This window comes from Schistocerca cancellata, chromosome 4 (assembly GCF_023864275.1).
Source record: "Schistocerca cancellata isolate TAMUIC-IGC-003103 chromosome 4, iqSchCanc2.1, whole genome shotgun sequence".
NCBI lineage: Eukaryota > Metazoa > Arthropoda > Insecta > Orthoptera > Acrididae > Schistocerca > Schistocerca cancellata.
In genome coordinates this window covers 217386210-217408753 of record NC_064629.1, presented here as the reverse complement: position 1 = coordinate 217408753, position 22544 = coordinate 217386210, and the positions used below count along the sequence as shown (strand labels likewise).

Below are 22544 nucleotides of genomic sequence, written 5' to 3'. Positions count from 1 at the left end.
CCCAGGGAGGACTCGAACCTCAGCTGGGACCAGCCGGACGATGGAGTACAATGATAGGGAGATGGAAGTGGTTCAGAGAACATCTATCAGGGATGGTGTGGATTGTAGTTCCACAGCAGACAATCACCTCATGCTCACAACGACATACTTAGGATCATGATAGCTGTTGAATAGGAGAATACTGCTGCAGAGCACCTACTCCCCATCATGTGTGATCTCTTCTCTAATAGTAAAGTCATATTCCACCTTTCTAACAAATCACGTGATAGGAATAGAGTCATGCTACCACTGATGGAAGAGTACGACAGCGAATTCACGGTATTTGTAGCTCGCTAGTTTCACATCAACTGAACCTTGTGAGTACATCAAACAGGAGACACCATAACGGGTAGATGGATTAACGCAAACTGATCAGAAAACTGTTGTGGAACCAACAATAAAAACATACTAGATTCAGAGAATTGAAAGAAAAATGGCGATGTGTAACTGATGCATGAAACTTAGCACGAACTTGACTGCAGGATGCTTTTTAATATCGTCCACAACAAAATTCCATCTCTAAATCTGGTAGAAAATCCAAAGAGATTCTGATCATAAGTACACTAGCACCTTCACCGTGTGATGCCGATGGTGACGTCCCCATTGACTGTCGCTAAACCAGAGTCAGTAAATACAGTTTTCCGAAAATCCCTCACCACAGAAAACGAGGTAAAGTATTCCAGAATTCGCATCAAGAACTGCTGCTGCGATAAGTAATTCAGGAACGTAAATCATCGGTGTAGCGACACTTAATAAAGAAAAGACCTCCGACGCTGAGTGTACTATTAGCTTTCGAGGAGGTCTGCTACCACAGCAGCTCTATACTTCAGAGTCATACAAAGCAGATCACTTGATGGAAGATCTGTGTTTGTCAGCAAGTCTATGATAAAGCATTGACAGTTCGCAGGGCCGGTAATTTTCCTGCGATAGAAACATATACAGAAGTGATTGAGCAGGTTAGGGTAAAGACACACTCCTAGGAACTTTAGGAGGATCCCCTTCGCCCCTACACTGAGGCAAGAAATAAAGATATTATGTTCATAGCTACTCCAACAATGGCAGCAGACAGCATTCCAAAATATTAATTTTTGGTTTGTGAGCTGTAGAGTAATATATGTGTTTAACAACAGATAAGCAATCGCAAACCACACACATCAAAAAATGTTTTGCATCACCCCAGTTCCCAAAACTCCTGAAGACAGACCTTGACTGTGGATATTTTATCACGCAGTCCATTTGACTGTTCACTAAACCCGCCCGAAGATGTAAACAGCCATGCATGAACAGTGCCTAGTAGATGGAGGGGGTCCGACAGCTGATCAGTTCCAGTCATTCCACCAGGAAGGAGGTACATGGCTCATGTCGTCTGTAGTTCAACCATGCCTAGACAGTCAATACTGCGGTTCGATTGCGTCCGCATTTTTACTTTGTGCCAGGAAGAGCTCTTAACAAGGGGAGTGTCCAGGCGTCTCAGAGTGAACCAAAGTTATGTTGTTCGAACATGGAGGAGATACAGAGAGATAGGAACTGTCGATGGCATGCCTCGCTCATGCCGCCCAAGGGCTACTACATTCAGTGAATGACCGCTACCTACGAATTATGTCTCGGAGGAACCCTGACAGCAACGCCACCATGTTGAATAATGCTTTTCGTGCAGCCACAGGACGTCGTGTTACGACACACACTGTGCGCAGTGGGCTGCATGATGAGCAACTTCACTCCCGACGTCCCTGGCGAGGTCCATCTCTGCAACCACGACATCATGCAGCGCGGTACAGATGGGCCCAAAAACATGCCAAATGGACCTCTCAGGATTGGCATCACGTTCTCTTCACCGATGAGTGTCGCATATGCTTTCAACCAGACAATCGTCAGAGACGTGTCTGGAGGCAACCCATTCAGGCCGAACGCCTTAGACACACTGTCCAGCGAGTAGAACAAGGTGGAGGTTCCCTGCAGTTTTGGGGTGGCATTTTGTGGGGCCAACGTACACCGCTGGTGGTCGTGGAAGGCGCCGTAATAGCTGTACGATACGTGAATGCCACCTCCGACCGATAGTGCAACCATATCGGCAGTATATTGGCGAGGCATTCGTCTTCATAGACGACAATTCACGCCCCCATCGTGCACAGTTTGTGAATGACTTCCTTCAGCATAATGCCTGGGATAGACTGAAAAGGGCTGTTTATGGACGACGTGACCCACCAACCAATCTGAGGGATCTATGCCGAATCGCCTTTGAGGAGTGGGACAATCTGGACCATCAGTGCCTTGTTGAACTTGTGGATAATATACCACGACGAATACAGGCATGCATCAGTGCAAGACGACGTGCTACTGGGTATTAGAGGTACTGGTGTGTACAGCAATTTGGACCACCACCTCTGAAGGTCTCGCTGTATGGTGGTACAACATGTAATGCGTGGTTCTCATGAGCAATAAAAAGGGCGGAAATGATGTTTATAGTGATCCCTATTCTAATTTTCTGTACAGGTTTTCTCGGAACTGAGGTGATGCAAAACATTTTTTGATGTGTGTATTAAAGGAAAAAAACTGCCTGCTGTTCAACGTAATATAGTTTCATCTAATAAGTATTCAACCACCAAGTTAAACACCCTCATTGCATTCTCATTACACAGATATATTACGCCAGTTCAGGTCCTGTACATATGGTTAGATTGGTAACATATCTAATACCACGGCAGATAACCCACATTCATCAACACCTTCACACTCGCAATTCACATCTGGTATACCACAGGGAATTGACTTCACATGTAATAACTATCCATTAAATCACGACACTGTCAGAAAATTACCATTACCTTTACAGGAATAGTCAAGCAAGCAAAATAGGAGAGCAACACAACACATCGAGTATTGTATAGGTGCTAAGAAATATAGTAAATCCTGACACATGCTATTACAGTCATTCACAGATCACTGGATTATTTATTTAGAAGTTTACAAATTATGAAGCAGCGCTGGTACTTTTATAATCAGCTATAATGAGTACTAATGTGCACTAGAGGAATTGTCATGCAAGCTTTCTCAAAGAGAACTTCTTTAGAATCGTAATTTCATAACAGCTTTGAATTAAACATGGCTCAAACCCAATGTCACTATCCACTGCCGAGGTAGAGTTGACATGGCAGAATCGACTAGATTGTAAAAGGCAGTGTAGCTCTTCTAATAAGCTCTGACCTTCAAGCGAACAGACTGCATCTGACGTTAGTTTAAACCTTGTTTTTTTAATAAGTGTCTCGAACTTATGAGATAGCATTAGAGTCACGTTTAACCCACACAGTTCAGCGATAGACTGCTGGATATGCATCAAACGTCAAATAATGAGAGCGTTGAGTCAGTAAACAAGATCATGTAGGCCTACTCACTCTGTGGTGTCTTAGTCACTGCCATTTCCTCGTTCTCCACATGATCCTCCTCCTCTTCATCCTCCATCTCATCAACGACATCTAAAATCTCATTCATGCCTATGGATAACAATGAAACTTTTATTACATTGCACCTCATTATTTACTGTTATATCCATTGACAGGAGCTGCTACAGCTAGGCTTACCTCGAGGAAACTCTGCAGGATTCTTATTTGACAATGTTAAATGGTTATGATCATTGAATGTATACCAGATGGTACTCCGCCCCCTGCCAGCTCAATGACAAAATTAGAATAAGGGGGTTTCAAAGCGGGATTTTCATAACAGATTCTTATTTAGATGATGCAGACGTTGAATTCTATGAAAAAAAAAAAAAAAACGAGTACGAGAATCTTCAGTTAGCGGCTGCTACAATCCCTTTTACTTAACTCAGCGTGAAAGCTGCTTGTAATTGAGGAGCGCTTCGTAACCATTTAATTGACTTGCTCAGAATGTCAGTAGTTTACAGAAGCAGTGGGAATAGTGTTGGATCAACAGCAGAAATTGTATAATTCACCAGCATACAAACTTTCGCATGTCGGAATATGAATGCAGAGTTCCTGTGGGGGAATTCCTTTTAGTAGATAATTTTGCTGTGGTTAAAAATATGTATATACGTGCAGACGTCTGAATAGCTTACAACTCACAGACACAGCCTGTGTGTGTGTGTGTGTGTGTGTGTGTGTGTGTGTGCGCGCGCGCGCGCGCGTGCGTGTGTGGGGAGGGCAAACATTTGCACTTTTCAAGATAATTTGGCACAAAATGCCCATTACATTCTTAACTGGCATTGGAGTATGCTTGCCTCAATGAGCACCTAGTGCCCAGTAGTGATGGATGCAGGCAGCAGCATACAGAACAGAACTCCAGCCCTTACTGTCACCAGCTAGCTTTCACAACTAATTCATGTTGAAGCTTAAAATGTGAATTTTGGACTCACATATAGACTTAAAGATGTGGCATCCCACTTCTGACAACAGTTTGTGCAAGCGTCAGAAGTAAATCCAAAGGAAGTGTCTTTTTGAGTTAAAGGCACATTTAAGGACATCTCATTACATTCTGAAATGTCAGTATGCTGTCGGTAATGCTCTGGAGTAGAAAACCAGACGAGTAATCAATTAGGGTGGTCATGGGAGATAGTGTTTTGCAGTGGAACAAGGTTCAAAAGCATGTATGATGGAGGGGAGTGGCTAGACATAATGCTTAGCTGCGGGCCAGAGCCAGAGACTGCATCTCAACGTGGCCACATACTCTGGCCATGTCTTATGACCAATACATGATTCCTCTCCCAAGCTCCTATTTGCTGTTCTGATAACATATGGAGACTTGTCAGTTAGCATATTTTATGAGAGAAAATATCCTCTGCAGAGATGACAGTTCAATCTAGCATGCAGCCTGCAAATAATGTATATGTGAATACTGAAGGTGAAAATGTAAATAGTAAAGTTTTATACTGATAATGAAAATTCCCTATAATTCAAATACTGGTGAGTGGTCACCTGCAGACTACATATGTTTTGGATTATAATCATATAATTTCATGGGCAGTCTGTGGTTGGCCAGACATGAGCCGTAGCCATGATATTTGGTTCAATACGAACAGTAGCACACATCCAAGTCCTTTACTAGTGTGAAGGAGCACTCAGATTTTGCTCCCTCATGATAGCAAATGACTTGACTGTGTGCTCCTCTTTGCACTTAGCTGAATGTTATGGCTACAGTTATCAAGTCCAGCCAGGCATGGACTGCCCATGAAATTAGTTGAGTGTAACCCAAAATATGTGTAGTTAACTGGTTAAATATTTTGCTTGAGAATGGCTACACAGCTAAACTGTCACAGTAAACATGATAAAAATAAAATGGAAGTCAAAAAGAGCCAATCAAAGACACGTTTCTTTCAAGATTAATGTTACACCTTTCACTCTTAAACAAATTACTTCATTAATGCAGAACCTTGCCACTCATCACATTTGATCCATACACAGCACAAATTTTCAGGTGAACGTCACGTCAACATCTTTTTGAATTTTGTCATTAGTCAGTGTATTATAGATCAGGTTTAAAATTAACTGGCTATTCACCAGATTGTATGTATTGTATGTTAACCTGGGACATAGATACGATAGAGAGGCTCCATCCCCACCACAGTTGCAGTGGTCCACAACCCCACGACGACTACCACAGTCCATTTCACCCCTCCACCACCCCACACCGTACCCAGGGTTACTGTGCAGTTTAGCCCCCAGTGGAACCCCCCCCCCTCCCCCCCAGGAATGTCTCACACCAGACGAGTGTAGCCCCTATGTTTGCGTGGTAGAGGTGGTGTACGCATACGTGGAGAACTTGTTTGCACAACAATCGCCGAAATAGTGTAGCTGAGGTGGAATAAGGGGAACCAGCCCACATTCGCCGTGGAAAATGGAAAAAAACCACCTAAAAACCATACACAGACTGGCTGGCTCACAGGACCTCGATGTAAGTCCAATGGGCAGATTCGTGCCGGGGACCAGGCGCTCCTTCCTTCCCAGAAAGCCATGTGTTAGACCACACGGCCAACCAGGTGGGCTATTCACCACATACAACACTAATTTTGAGTGTCCCATTCATTACTCTAGTGCACAAATCTAAATGCAAAGTAGATGTAAATAGAATGCAAAGTGAATATTTAAAATTTTTGTAATCAGTTTTCTTTTGATATTCCACCATCTTATTAATTGCCTAATGAAACCTAATTTCTGGGTAGTCCACATATATGTGAGTGTTTGGTGATTTGGACAGCTATATGGAATTCTTGTGTAACAATACTGTTGCTTTCTAATTTTAGGATATTAAGTATCTCTTTAGTTTGTGTTTCACATGTGCGTCTGTGGTTGCAAACTTCTGCTTTGATATAGTTCACCCCAACAGGTACTGACAAGCACTGTATTTATTGACAAGATTTACAATATGAACTCCTATTGGTATGTAATTCTTTGTCTGTTTCCCACAGAAACTTGTGTTACATCCTTCTGTTCCTAACCTTCCTTAGCATGTTATGCTTCTTTGTCAGATACATGGCTTCAGAAGCCAGAAGTAATTGTAATTCAGAATTTTCTGTTGCCATCACCATAATTTCAGGATTTTCTGATGCCATCATCCAAGGCTTAGTACATTTGACTTCACCTACTGTATAATTTTAATCTTTCTTTGTTCAGTGACCTCAAGTCTGCATTTTATCATTTAAATAGTTCTTGAAAGTATTTGCCAAATTTGCAAGGCATGTCCAAAATGTTTGAGGAATGATATCTTAAAACTAAAAAAGCATGAAATACAAACAAGAGACTTTTATTCACGTTGAAAGTAATGTTCCTGGAACTGGTCTGCAAAGACTTCTTTTGTAATCAATCAGGACACTGATTCACACTTGTTTGTGTGTCTCAAGCACCTGCCTTTCAAAATGACACTGAGATTGGGGAAGAGAAAGAATTCTTTTGAGTACCAGCACCATGGAGCAATGTGAATGTTCAAGAATAAAACAATGGAAAATCCAGGACTGAATGTAACAATATTATGAAGAGGATAGTTGCTACTCACCGTATACCAGAAATGCTGAAATCCAGGTAGGCACAACAAAAATAAGTCAGCAACTGAGCTTACACACACACACACACACACACACACACACACACACACACACACACACACACACACACAGCATGCAGCAGTGGATGATGGGAGAGGCAACCATATGGTTGGAGTAAGGAGGAAGCTGGGGTGAGGAAGGGAAGGGTTAGCAGGGTAGGGGTGGGGTATGGTAAAGTGCTGCTTGTGGGAGCATACAGGGATGAGGTAGAGAGAGGGAAAGACTGCTGGGTGCAGCCAGGAGGTTAGATGGAGTGCAGGGGGAGGGAGGGGCTGTAGAAAAGAAGAGAAGTAAAAAGACTGAGGGTACTTTGGTGGAATAGAAGGCTGTGTAGTGCTGGAATGGGAACAGGGAAGTGGTGGATGGGTAAGGACAATGAGTAACAAAGGTTAAGGCCAGGAGGGTTCAGGACCATGGGATATATTACAGGGAGACTTCCCACCTGCGCAGTTGAGAAAAGCTGGTGTTGGTGGCAAGGATACAGATGGCACAGGCTGTGAAAGAGTCATTGAAATGAGGAATGTCATTTTGGGTGGCGTGCTGAGCAACAGGGTGGTCCAGTTGTTTCTTTGCCACAGTTTGTCAGTGGCCATTCATGTGAACAGACAGCTTGTTGGCTGTCAGGCCCACATAGAATGCAGCACAGTTGTTGCAGCTTAGCTTGTTGGTTTTACAGGTAGCCCTGCCTTTGATGGGATAATGTGATGCTTGTGAGCAGACTGGAGTAGGTGGTGGTGGTGGTGGGTGGATGTACAGGATAAGTCTTGCATCTAGGTCTATTACAGGGATATGAGTCATGAGGCAAGAAGCTGGTGTGGGTTTTTTGTAGAGATGGGTGAGGATATTGTGTAGGTGCAGTGGGTGCAGAATACCACTGGGGGAAGTCTAGGAAAGATAGTGGGTAGGACATTCATCATTTCAGGGTGTAATGAGAGCTAATTGAAACCCTGGCAGAAAATGTGATTCAGTTGCTCCAGTGGGCGGTGGGCGGATGTACAGGATAAGTCTTGCATCTAGGTCTATTACAGGGATATGAGTCATGAGGCAAGAAGCTGGGGTGGGGTTTTTGTAGAGATGGGTGGTCCTGAGTCATGAGGGGAATGCTCCTCTATGATCACATGGTGGGTCTTTGGGAGATGATGGGTGATTGCAGAGGTAAGGCACAGGTGATCTGTTTTTATAAAAGCTTAGGCAGATAATTACAGTCTGTGAGGGCATCAGTGAGACCCTATGTATATTTTGAGAGGGACCACTCATCACTACAAATGCAATGCCATGGGTGACAAGGTTGTATGGAAGGGACTTCTTAGTAAGGAATGGGTGGCAGCTGTTGAAGTGGAGGTAATGCTGGTAGTTGGTAGGTTTGATATGGACAGAGGTACTGATGTAACCATCTTTGAGGTGGAGGTCAACATCTAGCAAGGTGGCCTGTTGCATTGAGTAGGACCAGGTGAAGTGAATGGGGGAGATGGTGTTGAGGTTCTGGAGGTGAGGAATCAGGATAGAGTGTCTTCACCCTCGATCCAAATAACAAAGATGTCATCAATGAATCTGAACCATGATTTGAGATTCTGGGTGTTTAGGAAGGGTTCCAATAGATGGGCCATGAATAGATTGACATAGGATGGTGCCATGCAGGTGTCCGTAGCTGTACCCCAGACTTGTTTGTAGTTAGTGCCCTCAAAGCAGAAGTAATAGTGGGTGAGGATACAGTTGGTCATGATGACTAGGAAGGAAGTTGTTGGTTTGGAATCTATCAGGCATTGGGAAAGGTAGTATTCAATAGCATTAAAGCCATGGGCATTAGGGCTGTTAGTGTAAAGGAAGGTGGCATCAATAATGACGAGTGGGGCACCATGTGGTAAAGGAACAGAAACTGTGGAGAGTTGGTGGAGGAAATGGTTAGTATCTTTTATACAGGAGTGTATACTGTGGGTAGTAGGCTGAAGGTGTTGGTCTATGAGAGCAGAGATTCTCTTAGTGGTGGCACAATAACTCGTCACAGTGTGGCATCCTGGGTGATTTGTTAAATGGACTTTAGGAAGCATATAGAACGTAGGAGTGTGGGGGATGGTAGGCCTGAGGAGAGAGATGGACTCTGGAGAGAGGTTCTGGGGTGGGCCTAATGATTTGAGGAGACTCAAGATGTTGTGGGTTGGCAGGAGAGCCAACACTGTGTTATTAGAGGAAGCCGAAAGGCACGTGTTTTAGCTCACGCAGGCTGGCGTGAGGTCTGGAACAGGACAAGGAAATTAGACTTTAGAAAAAACGGACGTAGCTGGTGGAATACTTAACTTTAATCCATAAATGATGAGCGTCGCTCCTGACTGTACATTATTCGCAATATCAATAGTAACTGAACATGGCGCCTTGCTAGGTCATAGCAAATGACGTAGCTGAAAGCTATGCTAACTATCGTCTTGGCAAATGAGAGCTATTTTGTCAGTGAACCATCGCTAGCAAAGTCAGTTGTACAACTGGGGCGAGTGCTAGGAAGTCTCTCTAGACCTGCCGTGCGGCGGCGCTCGGTCTGCAATCACTGATAATGACGACACGCGGGTCCGACGTATACTAACGGACCGCGGCCGATTTAAAAGCTACCACCTAGCAAGTGTGGTGTCTGGCAGTGACACCACACAAGATCCTGCTGGATATCTGGAATGGGGTCACTGTGGCAAGGTTTGTAGGTGAATCTGACAGCTGGAGTCCTTTTTCATGGTAATCCTTGCACTTCAAAACAAGAATGGTGGAGTGTTTGTCAGCAGGTAGGATTATAAGATCAGGATCAGTTTTTAGGTGGGGAATTGCAGTTCTTTCTGTGGGTGTGAGGTTAGTTTGCATGTTGAGGGATTTGGGGAATGATGGTGAGGCAAGATTCGAGATTAAGAAATTCTGGAAAGTTAACAGAGGGTTATTTGGGAGTAATGGCAGTGGGTTACGGTTGGATGGAGGAGTGAACTGAGTCAGGCAGGGTTAAACATTGGTCTTTGTTTGAGTTTGGTAGGGTTGTTGGCGAAACAGTGTTTCCATTATAGGGACCAGGAGAAGGAAAGAAGATCTTTCAAAAGTCCTGCATGATTGAATTTCAGAATGGGGGAAAATGTGAGGCGTCTGGAAAGGACTCAACCTTTTTAAGCCATTGTCTCATCCATCAGTCCCTTCCCTGTACCCATTCAAGCATTACACAACCCTCTGTTCCACCAATGCACCCTCAGTCATTGTAATTCTCTTCTTTTCCACTTCCTCTCCCTCCTCCCACCCTCTGTCTGATCTCCTGACTGCACACAGCTGCCCTACCCTCTCTCCACCTCATCCCTGTACACTCCCAAAAACAGCACTTTACCGTCCCCCACCCCCATCCTGTTATCCCTCCCTCTCCCCACCCCAGCCTCCTCATTACCCCTACCACATGGTTGCCTCTCCCATCAGGCACTACTGCTCACAGTCTGGCTTCAGGAGCTGGAGACTGTAGTCATGTGTGTGTGAATTGCATTTGTGTGTGTGTGTGTGTGTGTGTGTTTTGTCTGTTTTTGACAAACACTTTGTTGGCCAAAAGCTCACTTCCTGATCATCTTTTTGTTTTGCGTATCTGCGGCTCAGCATCTCCAATATATGGTGAGTAGCAATTATCTTTTTCATAATAATGTTCAAGCATAATTACATACCACTTATAGAGAAGATGTGCCATTGATAATGGCATGCAAGTGGGCATTGTTGTGTAGTAAACTTTACTTTTCAGCTCCATATAACAGTGGACAAAAAATATTAATACAGAACATGAGCCTTTTCAAAAGTGTCTTCTAAATTTGATACTGATAAACTGACATTTTAGAGAAACCCCAGTATATGATGCTATTGCTGTCCATATTGTGATCAACATATGATTGTAGACTTTTTTTGGGCCATGTGGAAGTTGGTGAAAATTTCATTGATTATTGTCTGGCCTCCTGTTTGAGCTGGTAGCATCAGGCTTGATTTCCAGTGATGGCAGTTTGCAGAAGTGACAAATGTTATTCACATATGGTAAAGACATCTCCAGCAGTGTCCATCTGTGTTACATCAGGCAGTTTTACATCAGGCAGTTGTTGCAGCAAAAGACCAGGAATATATCTTTTTTCTGCCCAAATCTTTCTGAATGATAGCAATATCATTGCACTTTCTAACCTCCAATCCCCACATAAAACTCTCAGAGACAGTTGTCATTTTCATGTCATCATCTGTTACACCTTACTTGCACAAAGTTGTCTGTCTTTATGCTTACCAGTCACAATCCATGTGTTGCTGAACCCTTTCCATCCTAATAACAATGTAACAATGTAATTCTTTTCAGTTACTCCAACTGTGCATATGTCTTCACTCCCTTTTTCATAATATGTAATAAAATCTCAATGTTTATGGGGCTTCATGGCATTATGACTCAAGTTCACATACTAATTGCACCAGATAATCCTACTCTACCTTGAAATTTCCTGGCAGATTAAAACTGTGTGCAGCACTGACACTTGACCTCGGGGAAAAAGGTCCCGAGTTCGAGTCTCAGTCCAGCACACAGTTTTAATCCACCAGGAAGTTTCATATCAGTGCACACGCTGCTGCAGAGTGAAAATCTCATTCTGGAAACATCTCCGAGGCTGTGGCTAGGCCATGTCTCCACAATATCCTTTCTTTCAGGAGTGCTAGTTCTGCAAGGTCTGCAGGAGAGCTTCTGTTAAGGTTGGAAGGTGGAAGACAAGTCACTGGCAGAAGTAAAGCTGTGAGGACAGGGAGTGAGTCATACTTGGGTAGCTCAGTTGGTGGAGCACTTGTCCACAAAAGACAAAGGTCCCGAGTTCGGGTCTCAGTCCTGCACACAGTTTTAATCTGCCAGGTAGTTTCATATCAGCGCACACTACACTGCAGAGTGAAAACCTCATTCTACTCCACCTTAACATTTTCCATCTACACAGTTTTTCTACAGCTGTCTCAAATTATCTCTACATGCACTTACAGATACACAGACGCTGATTCCATGGGGTCTGAGGGAGCCTGAGCCCCCTCAAAAATTCGTCTATGGGGGCGGAGCCCCCCCCCCCTCCCCACCCCACCCCACACAATAATTTAAGAAAATTATTAGTTGTATTATGCTTTGTAAAATCACAAAATTATGTTGGATTTTTTTAGTTTCCTTGGTTGCCAATAGTTACCTTTAAAAATAAATTCAGCAATGAGTTAAAAGAAACAATTATTATGGTAGTAAGCAGGTTAACTGAAAATAAGTGGTGTGAATCATGACAGTGCTACGGTGCTGCAGGCACACTTAGAATTTGTTCTGGTGCGGAAACCTTCAGCTAAAGTCTGGTGTCGGCAGGCCAGCGCTGCGGCCGCAGTGACATCAAAAGGACTGGAGCAGAAACATCTGGAACCCCCCTCCTTGCATCGCCTTGACGCTTAGAGACATTATGACACTGCGGCTATATAACGCCCACCCTGCTGTGGCAGTCATTCTGTGTGAATAGTTTCGTTCAGTGCATGCTGCAGACGTGTTTAGTTTTCCAACTTTAGTGTCTAGTGGACTATGTTATTTGACTATATTTTATTTGTTTACTTTAGTCTCTTAGTGTATTGTGAATTAAGTTTGCAATTGATAAATTTGTTACCAAAAAGGTGTGCATGGAAGTTGATGATACTGCAAGTCATCCTCCAAAAATTATTATGTCGTCAATTGATTCGTCATCTTCAAGTGAGAACCATTCACAGCCAAAACCTGGACAATCTAGTAAGGGAAGATCATTTCAGAAGTCTTGGTTGATCAAATATACATGGCTAGAATATGAAGCATATACCGAAAAAGTTTTTTGCAAAACCTACAAAGAGACAGATGCTAAAAATCTATTACAGTTTTCTTGAAAATAAGAAGGTGCATTTACTTCTGTAGGGTTTTGTAACTGGAAAAAGGCTTTGGAAAAATTCTGTCTTTATGAAAATACGTTTATGCATAAAGAAGGTGTTCTGAAACTAAATTCTATCATGAAACAAAGTGTGGCCTCCCAACTGAATGAACAGTTAGATAGTGATATGAAGAAAGGCTGTTTAGCTCTTGAGACTATGTTTACTACCCGTGTAATTTCTATGCCAACAAGGAGTAGCAATTAGAAGCCATGAAGATGTAAACTACAATTTTTTTTCAATTTTTGGAACTCCAAAAGAATGACATACCTGAGTTTAAAGATTGGTTAGGGCATTCAGGGTATAAGTGGATGTCCCACAATATTCAAAACGAGATCATTGATCTACTAGGAAAGTCTGTGTTGAGAAATGTATTGGCTTCAATCAAGAAGACTGAACATTTTTCTATTATGATTGATGAAACAAGTGATTCTTCAATTCACAAACAAGTGTCATTTTGTATTCATACTGTTAATGATTCCTTAAACATCAACAAAGACTTTATTGGTTTACACAAGACCCCCAACACTGAATCACAAATTCTGTTTAGTACTTTAAAAAGACGTTTTGGCTTGTCTTGATTTGTCAATGGATAACTTAAGAGAACAGTGCTATGATGGTGCCTCAAATATGAGAGGTAAGTTCAAAGGACTAAAAAAGTTAGTTTTGGATATACAACCAAAAGCAAATTATGTGCACTGCAATGCTCACAGTTTAAACTTGGCAGTTGTAGACAATCTCTGCCATCTTACGTCTATGAGGCTTATGGCTTTAGCCAAGGACATAATAAACACTGTAAGGGCTTTTCAGAAGCATACACTGTGAGTGTGCCAATGACCAAGCTGGTCTACAACCCCTTTGCCCGACTCAATGGACTATGCAAGCGTACAGTATCTTGAGAATACTGAAAAACTTTGAAGAACTTCTAGAGCTTTTTGAAACATTTTCTGCAGAGGAAAAAACAGAGGCAGGTTACAAATGTGCAGGCTACCTTGAGTCAATGTTACAATTCAAGACTTATTTCTTTTTACGTCTTTATTGCCATGCAATGAACCCAGTAGAGGATTTCACTGAAAAAATTCAATGGCCTCATCTAAGTGTTGCTGATCTGGAAAAAATACATGAGGGCTTGATTAGTAGATTGAATAGAAGGCATGATAGTTCTGAACACTTTTGGGAATTGCATTTAAAAGAAAAATCTTCACACGTTGATGATCCTTCGCTTCCTCAGAAACAAAGTATATTTGGAAAAATCAACTGAGTTTTTTAAAAATGGCCTAGACATTGAGAGACTGTGCTTATACTCAAATATGTTAGCTGATATCACTAATAAAAAACAACTCATCTTAAAAAACATGTGTGATGTAAGAAAGTATTTTACACAAGAGCTTGCAGTTGTAGAAATGTTATGTGAAGTAGTGAAGTGCATTAAGCTTCTCCAAGTAGTTCCAATCATGACAGCAACAGCAGAATGGTCATTTAGCACCCTCAGTTGTCTGAAGTCATATCTCCGATCAATAATGGGACAGATGCAATTAAACAAGTTGGCTGTTCTGCATGCCCACCGAGATGTTTTGGATGGATTGTGTATCTAACCAGTCATCAAAGACTTCATATTCAGTAATCCAATCATACAGCTGACATTTGCACCTTTCTCAAGATACTCTAGCCCTAATAATGTCATTTAGAGCAATATTAAAAGTCTTTATAAAATAGAGAATGAAATAAATACATAATGTTAAATTTTCAGTTTCAAAATATTAGTACAGTTTAGTATTGTATTACTATAGTACTGTATTAGTTATTTTCAAATACTTAAATATTTTTAGGGTTTAAGACCCAATTAAAACCCGCTATTTACATACTTTTTGATTGAAAGTATTAGGGATACTGTATTAATTTTATTAAATGTATTAAAGCATTAACTTTGAGATATTGATTTTATTTAATGAACCCTGAGCCTTATTCAAAGTAAGCTTAAATTAGCTATTTCACTTATTAATCAAAGTGCTGTTACTGTGTGACAGAAATATTTTTATGTTTTTTTTTTCTTTTAAGGATAGTTTATGATTTATTTAAATATAATTTCAGTCTTTTCACAGCTATATCTTCACTGCTCTGTAATAGTCTATAAGCATGAGTATTACTGTAAATTAAATTAGCTTGCAAGTTTATGTTTTGTTTCTTTTTTCAAAGCCAAAAGATGTGTCAGGCTTGTCGAGTTTCCTAGAGTGTTGAGTTATTGAGAGTCCAGTTTTTGGGGTTCTAATGTTGATCATATGACTCTAAAATGCTTAAAGAAAACTTTATAACTCACTACTTTTCATCTAAAATTTAGAAAATTTCGTGGGGCAAGACCCCCAGTATGCCCCACCCCCCAATATTTTTTAAAAGTTGGCGCCCTTGTACAGATACATGTTTTAACACATATTGCAGTTAATATATTAAACCACTCACAGGGTGCTTTAGCCACATCTCCTATTATTGGCTTTCTCTAATAGCATAACAAATGGACACTCAGTGCCCTTAAGTGGCACTGATGTAATTTATTTATTTATTTTGGTTACTTATTTATTGGTATTGATTTTCAACCTGCACCTCTGAACTAAAGCATGTTTGTTACTATAGTTTTTAAGTAATTGTACATACAATAAACTCGAGAAGATGAGAATTCTAGCCATCTTCTGGTAATATTTTCATGTGTTAATGTACATTAACTGAGTTAGTAATACAAGATAAATTGATATTAAGATATATGGTCTATGCTCTGTATTACATGTTTATGACACTGTGACAATACTGTAACATTTACTATGTAGAGTTATTATATCAAATTACTATCTTGATACAACAATGCCTCCTATATGTAAGGAGCATAAAAAGATATGTAGACATTTATATGTTGAGTACTCAGTATTAATTCCTACCTGGGTGACACAGACACAGTTGCTGATCCTTGGAGTAGTGTATGTTGTACTGTTGTACTGAACTCTGAGGTAGTCAGATGTGTCTGTGTACATTTGGCATATAGCCAGGTAGGCACTGATGTAATGAAACCTCTTCTTACGGTATCCATTAATTGTGTCCCTAGCAGCAGCCATGGATAAAGGAAGGTATATCAAAAAACATTCATGTTATCCCTAAAATGTCTGGTAGCACAAAATGCTTGTTGACAGTGCTATATCTGTGTCCTTTAAAGGAACATTGCCATTTCATAAAATTATGCAACTGGTCTGAAGTTACCTTTGTTTTCTCTGTTGATGTAGTGTATCTGGAAGATGTAAAATGGCATAATGCTGTCTGCTGTAATTATCAAAGTTTAGCAGTAACTTCACAGTACTTTACAGCAAGACACCCAGTTAATAGAAGGTACAGAATAATTGCCACATAATGAACAAATGCAGCAGAAAACATAAAACTATTTTCAAATAAAATTTATCAAACTCAAAATAAGATCGATATCTAGATGCTGTGTTCAGCAGATATTATGTTCAGAGAGCTACTGGAAACTGAATATTATAAAAATATACACTACTCACACCAATGGCCCCAAAGTTCGGAGCTCAATAACTAAATAAATGCTCACTGTCACAATATGCCACTTGCAGCATGCATAGTGCATTCCTTTTTTAGTTTAATAAGAAAACATCAAGCCAGATTACCAGTGTAATTAGGAAGATAGGGAAATGGGAAATGGAGGTGGTGTATTTGTTGCAGTAAACAAGAAACACAAATTCACCAAGATAGAAATTGAAGCTGAATGTTAGACTGCTTGGGCAAGACTCAGTATCAGGGGTGGGTATAAAATGACAATAGGATCCCTCTATCACCCACCAGACTCATCTTCTGATGTACCCAAAAACTTTAAAGAAAACCTCAGTTCACTTGTATAAAGTTCCCCTACCATACTGTAATCATCAGTGGAGACTTTAATCACTCAACAATTAGCTAGGAAAATTACAGTTTTGTTAGTATTGTGTGTGATAAGACAGCCTGTGAAACTTTACTAATATATTTGGAACAGATATTTAGGAACCCCACTCGTGATGAAAATATATTAGATCTAATGGCAACAAATAGATCTGACCTCCCTGAGGATGTCCACATCGAAACTGGTATCAGTGACCATGATGTGGTTGTGGCAACAATGATTACCAAAATACAAAAATAAACAAACAACTAAACCAAGCAGAAAGATATATATGTTCAGTAAACTAGATAAAAAATCAATAGTTTTATATGTCAATGAGAAACCTGAAACTTTCAGCACAGGGCAGGAGCATTTAGTGGAACTCTGGCTGAAGTTTAAAAGAATAGTTGATCATGCACTGCATAGATATGTACCCAGTAGAAAAGATCATAATGGGAGATAATAGTATACAATAACTTTAAAGCAACTTCTAAAGAAACAGAGATTACTGCATAATAGGTGTAAAAGAAAGCTTAGGGCAATCAATAGAGAGATGCTGAATTAAAAGCATTTGACTGTCAAGAGGCCACTGCATGATGCCTTCAATGACTACCGTAGCAGATTATTGTCAAATGATCTTTCACAGAACCCAAAGAAATTCTGGTTGTATGTAAACACTGTTAGTGGCACCAAAGTTAGTGTCCAGTCCCTAGTGAATGAGACAGGAACTGAAATTGAGGGTTGCAAAGCAAAAACTGAAATGCTTACCTCTGTTTCCAAATGTTCCTTTACAAAGGAAAACCCAGGAGAATTGCCCCAATTTAATCCTTGTAGCACTGAAAATATGAGTGAAATAAGTCTTAGTATCAGTGGTGTTGAGAAACAGCTGACATTGTTAAAACTGGACAGAGCTCCAGACCCCAATGGAATCCCTGTCAGATTCTATACTGAATTTGAGGCTGAGTTATCCCCTCTTCTAACTATAATCAATCATAGATCCCTCAAACAAAAAACCATGCCCAGTTCTTGGAAAAAGGCACAGGTCATGACCATCTACAAAAATGGTAATAGAAGTTATCCACAACACTACCATCCAGTATCCTTGATATCAATTTGTTGTAGAATCTTAGAACATATTCTGAGCTCAAACATAATGAGATACCTTGAACAGAATGACCTCCTCAGTGCCAACGAGCATGGATTTTGAAAACATAAATCATGTGAAACACAACTCACACTTTTCTCACATGGCATACTGAAAGCTTTGTATCAAGGCAACCAGGTAGATGCAGTATTTCTTGATTTCCAAAAAGCATTTGACTCAGTAACCCAACTATGCTTATTGTCAAAAGTACGATCATATGGGATTGAGGACTAATTGGTAGGAAGGTCACAGCATGTTCTCTTGAATGGAGAGTCATTGTCAGATGCAGAAGTAACTTCAGGTGTACCCCTGGGAAGTGTGTTGGGATCCTTGCTGTTTATGTTGTATATTAATGACCTTGCAGACAATGTTAATAGTAAAATCTTGCTTTTTGCAGATGATGCAGTTATCTGTAATAAATTACTGCCTGAAAGAAGCTGCATAAGTATTCAGTCAGATCTTGGATAAGATTTTAACGTGGTTCAGAGATTGGCAACTTGATATAAAAGTTCAGAAATGTAAAATTGCTCGCTAACCAAAAATGAAAAAAACATTGTATCCTATGACAATAATATCAATGAATCACTGCTGGAATTGGCCAACTCATACAAATATCTGAGTGTAGAATTTTGTAGGGATATGAAATGGAATGATTACATAGGTTCAGTCATGGGTAAAGCAGGTGGTAGACTTTGGTTTATTGGTCGAATACTGGGAAAAGTGCAGTCACTCTGCAAAGAAGACTGCTTATAAATCATTCGTGCAACTTGTTCTAGAATAATGCTCAAGTGTGTGGGACCCGTACCAGAAAGGACTGACATGGGATAGTGAACATATACAGAGAAGAGCAGCACAATAGGTCACAGGTTTGTTTAATATATGTGGGAGAGTGTCATAGAGATACTGAAGGAGCTGAACTGGAAGACTCTTGAAGGTAGATGTAAACTACCCCAAGAAAAGCTGTTAACAAAGTTTCAAGACCAGCTTTAAATGATTACTCTAGGTATATACTACAATAACCTATGTATTGGTTACATAGGTATTATGAGGATAAGGTTAGAATAATTACTGCAATCACAGAGGCATTCAAACAATCAGTCTTCCCCCACTCCATATATGAATGGAACAGGAAAAAACCCTAATAACTGGTATAGTGCGATATATTCTCTGCAATGCACCTAATGATGGTTTTCAGAGTATAGATGTAGAACTGAATATCACAGAAAATACACCCTGGGTTCCCTCAGTCCCTAACTTCAGAGGTCAGTAACTAAATAAATAAGTGCTCTGACAATATTCACCTTGCAGCACTCCTTCTTTAGTTTGATGATATAATATGAAGCCAGATTACCTGTCCAGTTAGATACGGACAACAGAATATCACAGAAAATGTGCACAGTAATCCCTTTGAAGACAGCTGCCAAGGGCTTGCCTCAGATATGTTTTGCGATATTTAGTTGCCAGTATATCTTAATCAGACAGTAAGCCTGACATTAATTGTTGAAACAGTACTGTGGCTGCTGCAAGTGACATGTTGTGACAGTAGATATTTATTTAGTGATGGATTTCTTAAGTTGGAGGCCAAGGTTGCAAAGTGCAGGTTATGGTCAAAAATAATCTGCATGTAGACTCTAAGCTTTTTCATTGACACCCCTGCTGCCAAGCAGTGAAAATAAATCCAGTAGCGAAAGTAACTTCAAGCCGGTAGTGATACAACAGTAGTTTACTTCCACAAATGTTTATGTCTTTTTCATTTCCCTCTTTGAAACAAATTCAGTTTTCTGGAGATAGAGTCTCTTCTGTAACAGTTAATTAACAAAATGATTGGACTTCGAATGGACCCTTCTAATGAACTGGCTGGAGCTGACATAACAGAACACGGAGTATATCACACTAGTAATGGAATCACATTTGGTGGAAAAGAAATAAATAAAAGCTGCAACAGCAAGATAACAGCAGGTAAGTAGTACTTCTACTTTCTATTTGCTTGCCCTGCTGGCAGCTACTTGAACAGTAGGCTAAAATATGCATTAATATGCACACCACAACTGAATAAAATGAAGTTTTGGTATAAACCAGTAATGAAGAAACTATTAAATAAAATATGATTAAAACTGTTATTTTGATACTCTTGCTCTTAACAGAACTGGTCTAGTAATTAAAAGCATTTCTGCATTCTATTATTACTTCAAATACATAGACTGTGTTTATTGTCTAAACTAACATGCATAATATCAGTGTTAGAATAGGCCAAACTACAGACAATGATGAATTATTGTTTCTGAAACAAAAAAATAACAATTTCTTGTTTTACATATACTTCATGATGGCAAGTTTCATGGTACACAAAACATGAAACATCTGAGAGAGTATAAAAACTTATTATTATTTTAAATTATTATATCTAGATGATAAGTGACATGCATTCATACATGCTATATGTCTGACCATTACTATCCCTCGGTTCTTCATTTTTATTTTCCTTATTCTTGCCCCAACCAAAAGTATCAGATGATCCAATGTAGGAGACAGTATACTGAAATATACTGTATACTGAAATATGTTTATAACTGTTTGGATTTTTTTGACAGTTCATAATACAATATTTTACTTTCTCTACGTGACTCTTGCTCAAATGCATTCTTAATGCACATTTTTCAACCTTTATAATTGCAACTAATATTCAGAACTTATTTCCAACTATCAGTACAAAACATAACATCAAATCCAGCTGACAACTGTACTTAATCATGGCTCCTTCTTCTTTCTCCCATTCTCCTTACTGTTGATGTTGTAACATTTTCAACACTTTGTACTGCACTTCAGGAACTTGCTAATGAATAGATACAGAGGAGATGACATTTCTAAACAAGTGACTGGGCTCTATGTTACGCTGTATTATTTGTATTTCATTTCTGTCATTCTGCAAAAATATAATGCACATGCTGGAACCTCTGAGTCATTGGGTATCTCATCTGCTGCAGATTACAGGTTGTCGAAGCAAAAATTGGAAGATGGTGACAATATCAGTAAACTTTCTACAATTGAGGGAACCGAAGGCAAAGATCTCTGGCAGCAGTTAAATAGCATGTCAGGAAAATGGCCTCCATTTCCTCCAAAACATGCATGGCTAGACTAATGTAAGTACCATATCAACATATGTGCTAAGGCTTTCACTGTACACGCCAATGATACATAAAGAGTTTACTGTCCTGATGAGCTGTAGTCCATTAGACTTACACTTCATCCCTGGTGCTTTATTTTGATTTGTGCTGGGAACTGGAAACTCCCCTCCAGTCTTCCACTTGTGTGTGTGTGTGTGTGTGTGTGTGTGTGTGTGTGTGTGTGTGTGTGTGTGTGTGTGTCATAAGTGTGCTTCATTATCCCAGACTCCTCAGCAGATCTTAGTCCATATCAGCTTCAATGCGCAAATAACAATGAGTTCACACTTATCTTTGTTGGACCCGTATATACTTGACTGAAACTGTACAGAACCCTGTGAATAAATGCTCTGTCTAATGCATCCTGTTCATCTTTCACAGGTGAGAGTAGCTGTTTTGTTTTTGTTGTTGGCTTAAATATAGTTCTCACTCTATATTTATCTGAGAATAAATATTACTCTCATAAACAAACAGACCATCTAATTTAAAGAAACTTCAGTACCATACCACAATACTATCCACAACAGCATCAAGAAGCAACTAGGAAAAAATCCAGTAGAAAAGAGAATAGTACAAAATACATGGATTCCAGGGTTACATAAATTTAAAAACAATTTACAGCAAGACACAACAAGGCAAGAAAGGTGAAGCTCCTAACAGCCATTAATATATGTGAACATGGAAAAGATAAAAAAAAGGAAGAGCTACACCAAACAGTGCCAAATAACAATTCTCAGGGGGGGACATCAGACCTCTGAAAATGTGTGGCATAATTCTAAGTGAAATGTTAGTGGTGTTGTTAAGTACTTTTAGACCATAGACTATGATCCACATAAGATCTTTTTTAATCAAGCACATGGATGAAATAAAAATCAGCTGTTTAATTATGGAAAGTGTGGGTATATTTTCTAGAAGTTGTTATTTTGAAGCAACATCTACTATGATGATAATTTTAAAATCATTTTATCATGTTATAGACTAAGACATTTCACTGACCTCTACGTTAATATCCAAAACCAATATTAGATTCATGTTGCAAATATCATTCCTCTGTAAAAAAATGAATAGGGACTACAAACTAGAAGACTTTTTCAGAATTGTAACAAGCATGCAATTAATGGATGCATGGTAACTTAAAAAACTTATGACATTGATTGGTACCATAAAATGTAAAACTGTTTTCACATCAAAGCATCTGTTATGAAGCAATTTGACTTATTCCTGATGTAGAAACACACAAAGAAATTTGCATTTAATTTATAAAAGATTGGTTACTTATACAGGGTGAGTCAGTAACTATTGCCATCAAGAATA

General features: G+C 39.8%; 1 protein-coding gene across 1 annotated transcript in view; it reads left to right on the top strand.

Moving 5' to 3' along the window:
- Window positions 1–22544, top strand: part of LOC126184824 (putative ammonium transporter 3) — a 265519-nt gene that overhangs the window by 221149 nt on the left and 21826 nt on the right. Inside the window, exons 9-10 of the mRNA XM_049927407.1 lie at window positions 19878–20028; window positions 21054–21209. Coding sequence (XP_049783364.1) covers window positions 19878–20028; window positions 21054–21208 — 306 coding nt within the window. The 3' untranslated portion in view covers window position 21209. The remainder of the gene's footprint in view (window positions 1–19877; window positions 20029–21053; window positions 21210–22544) is intronic.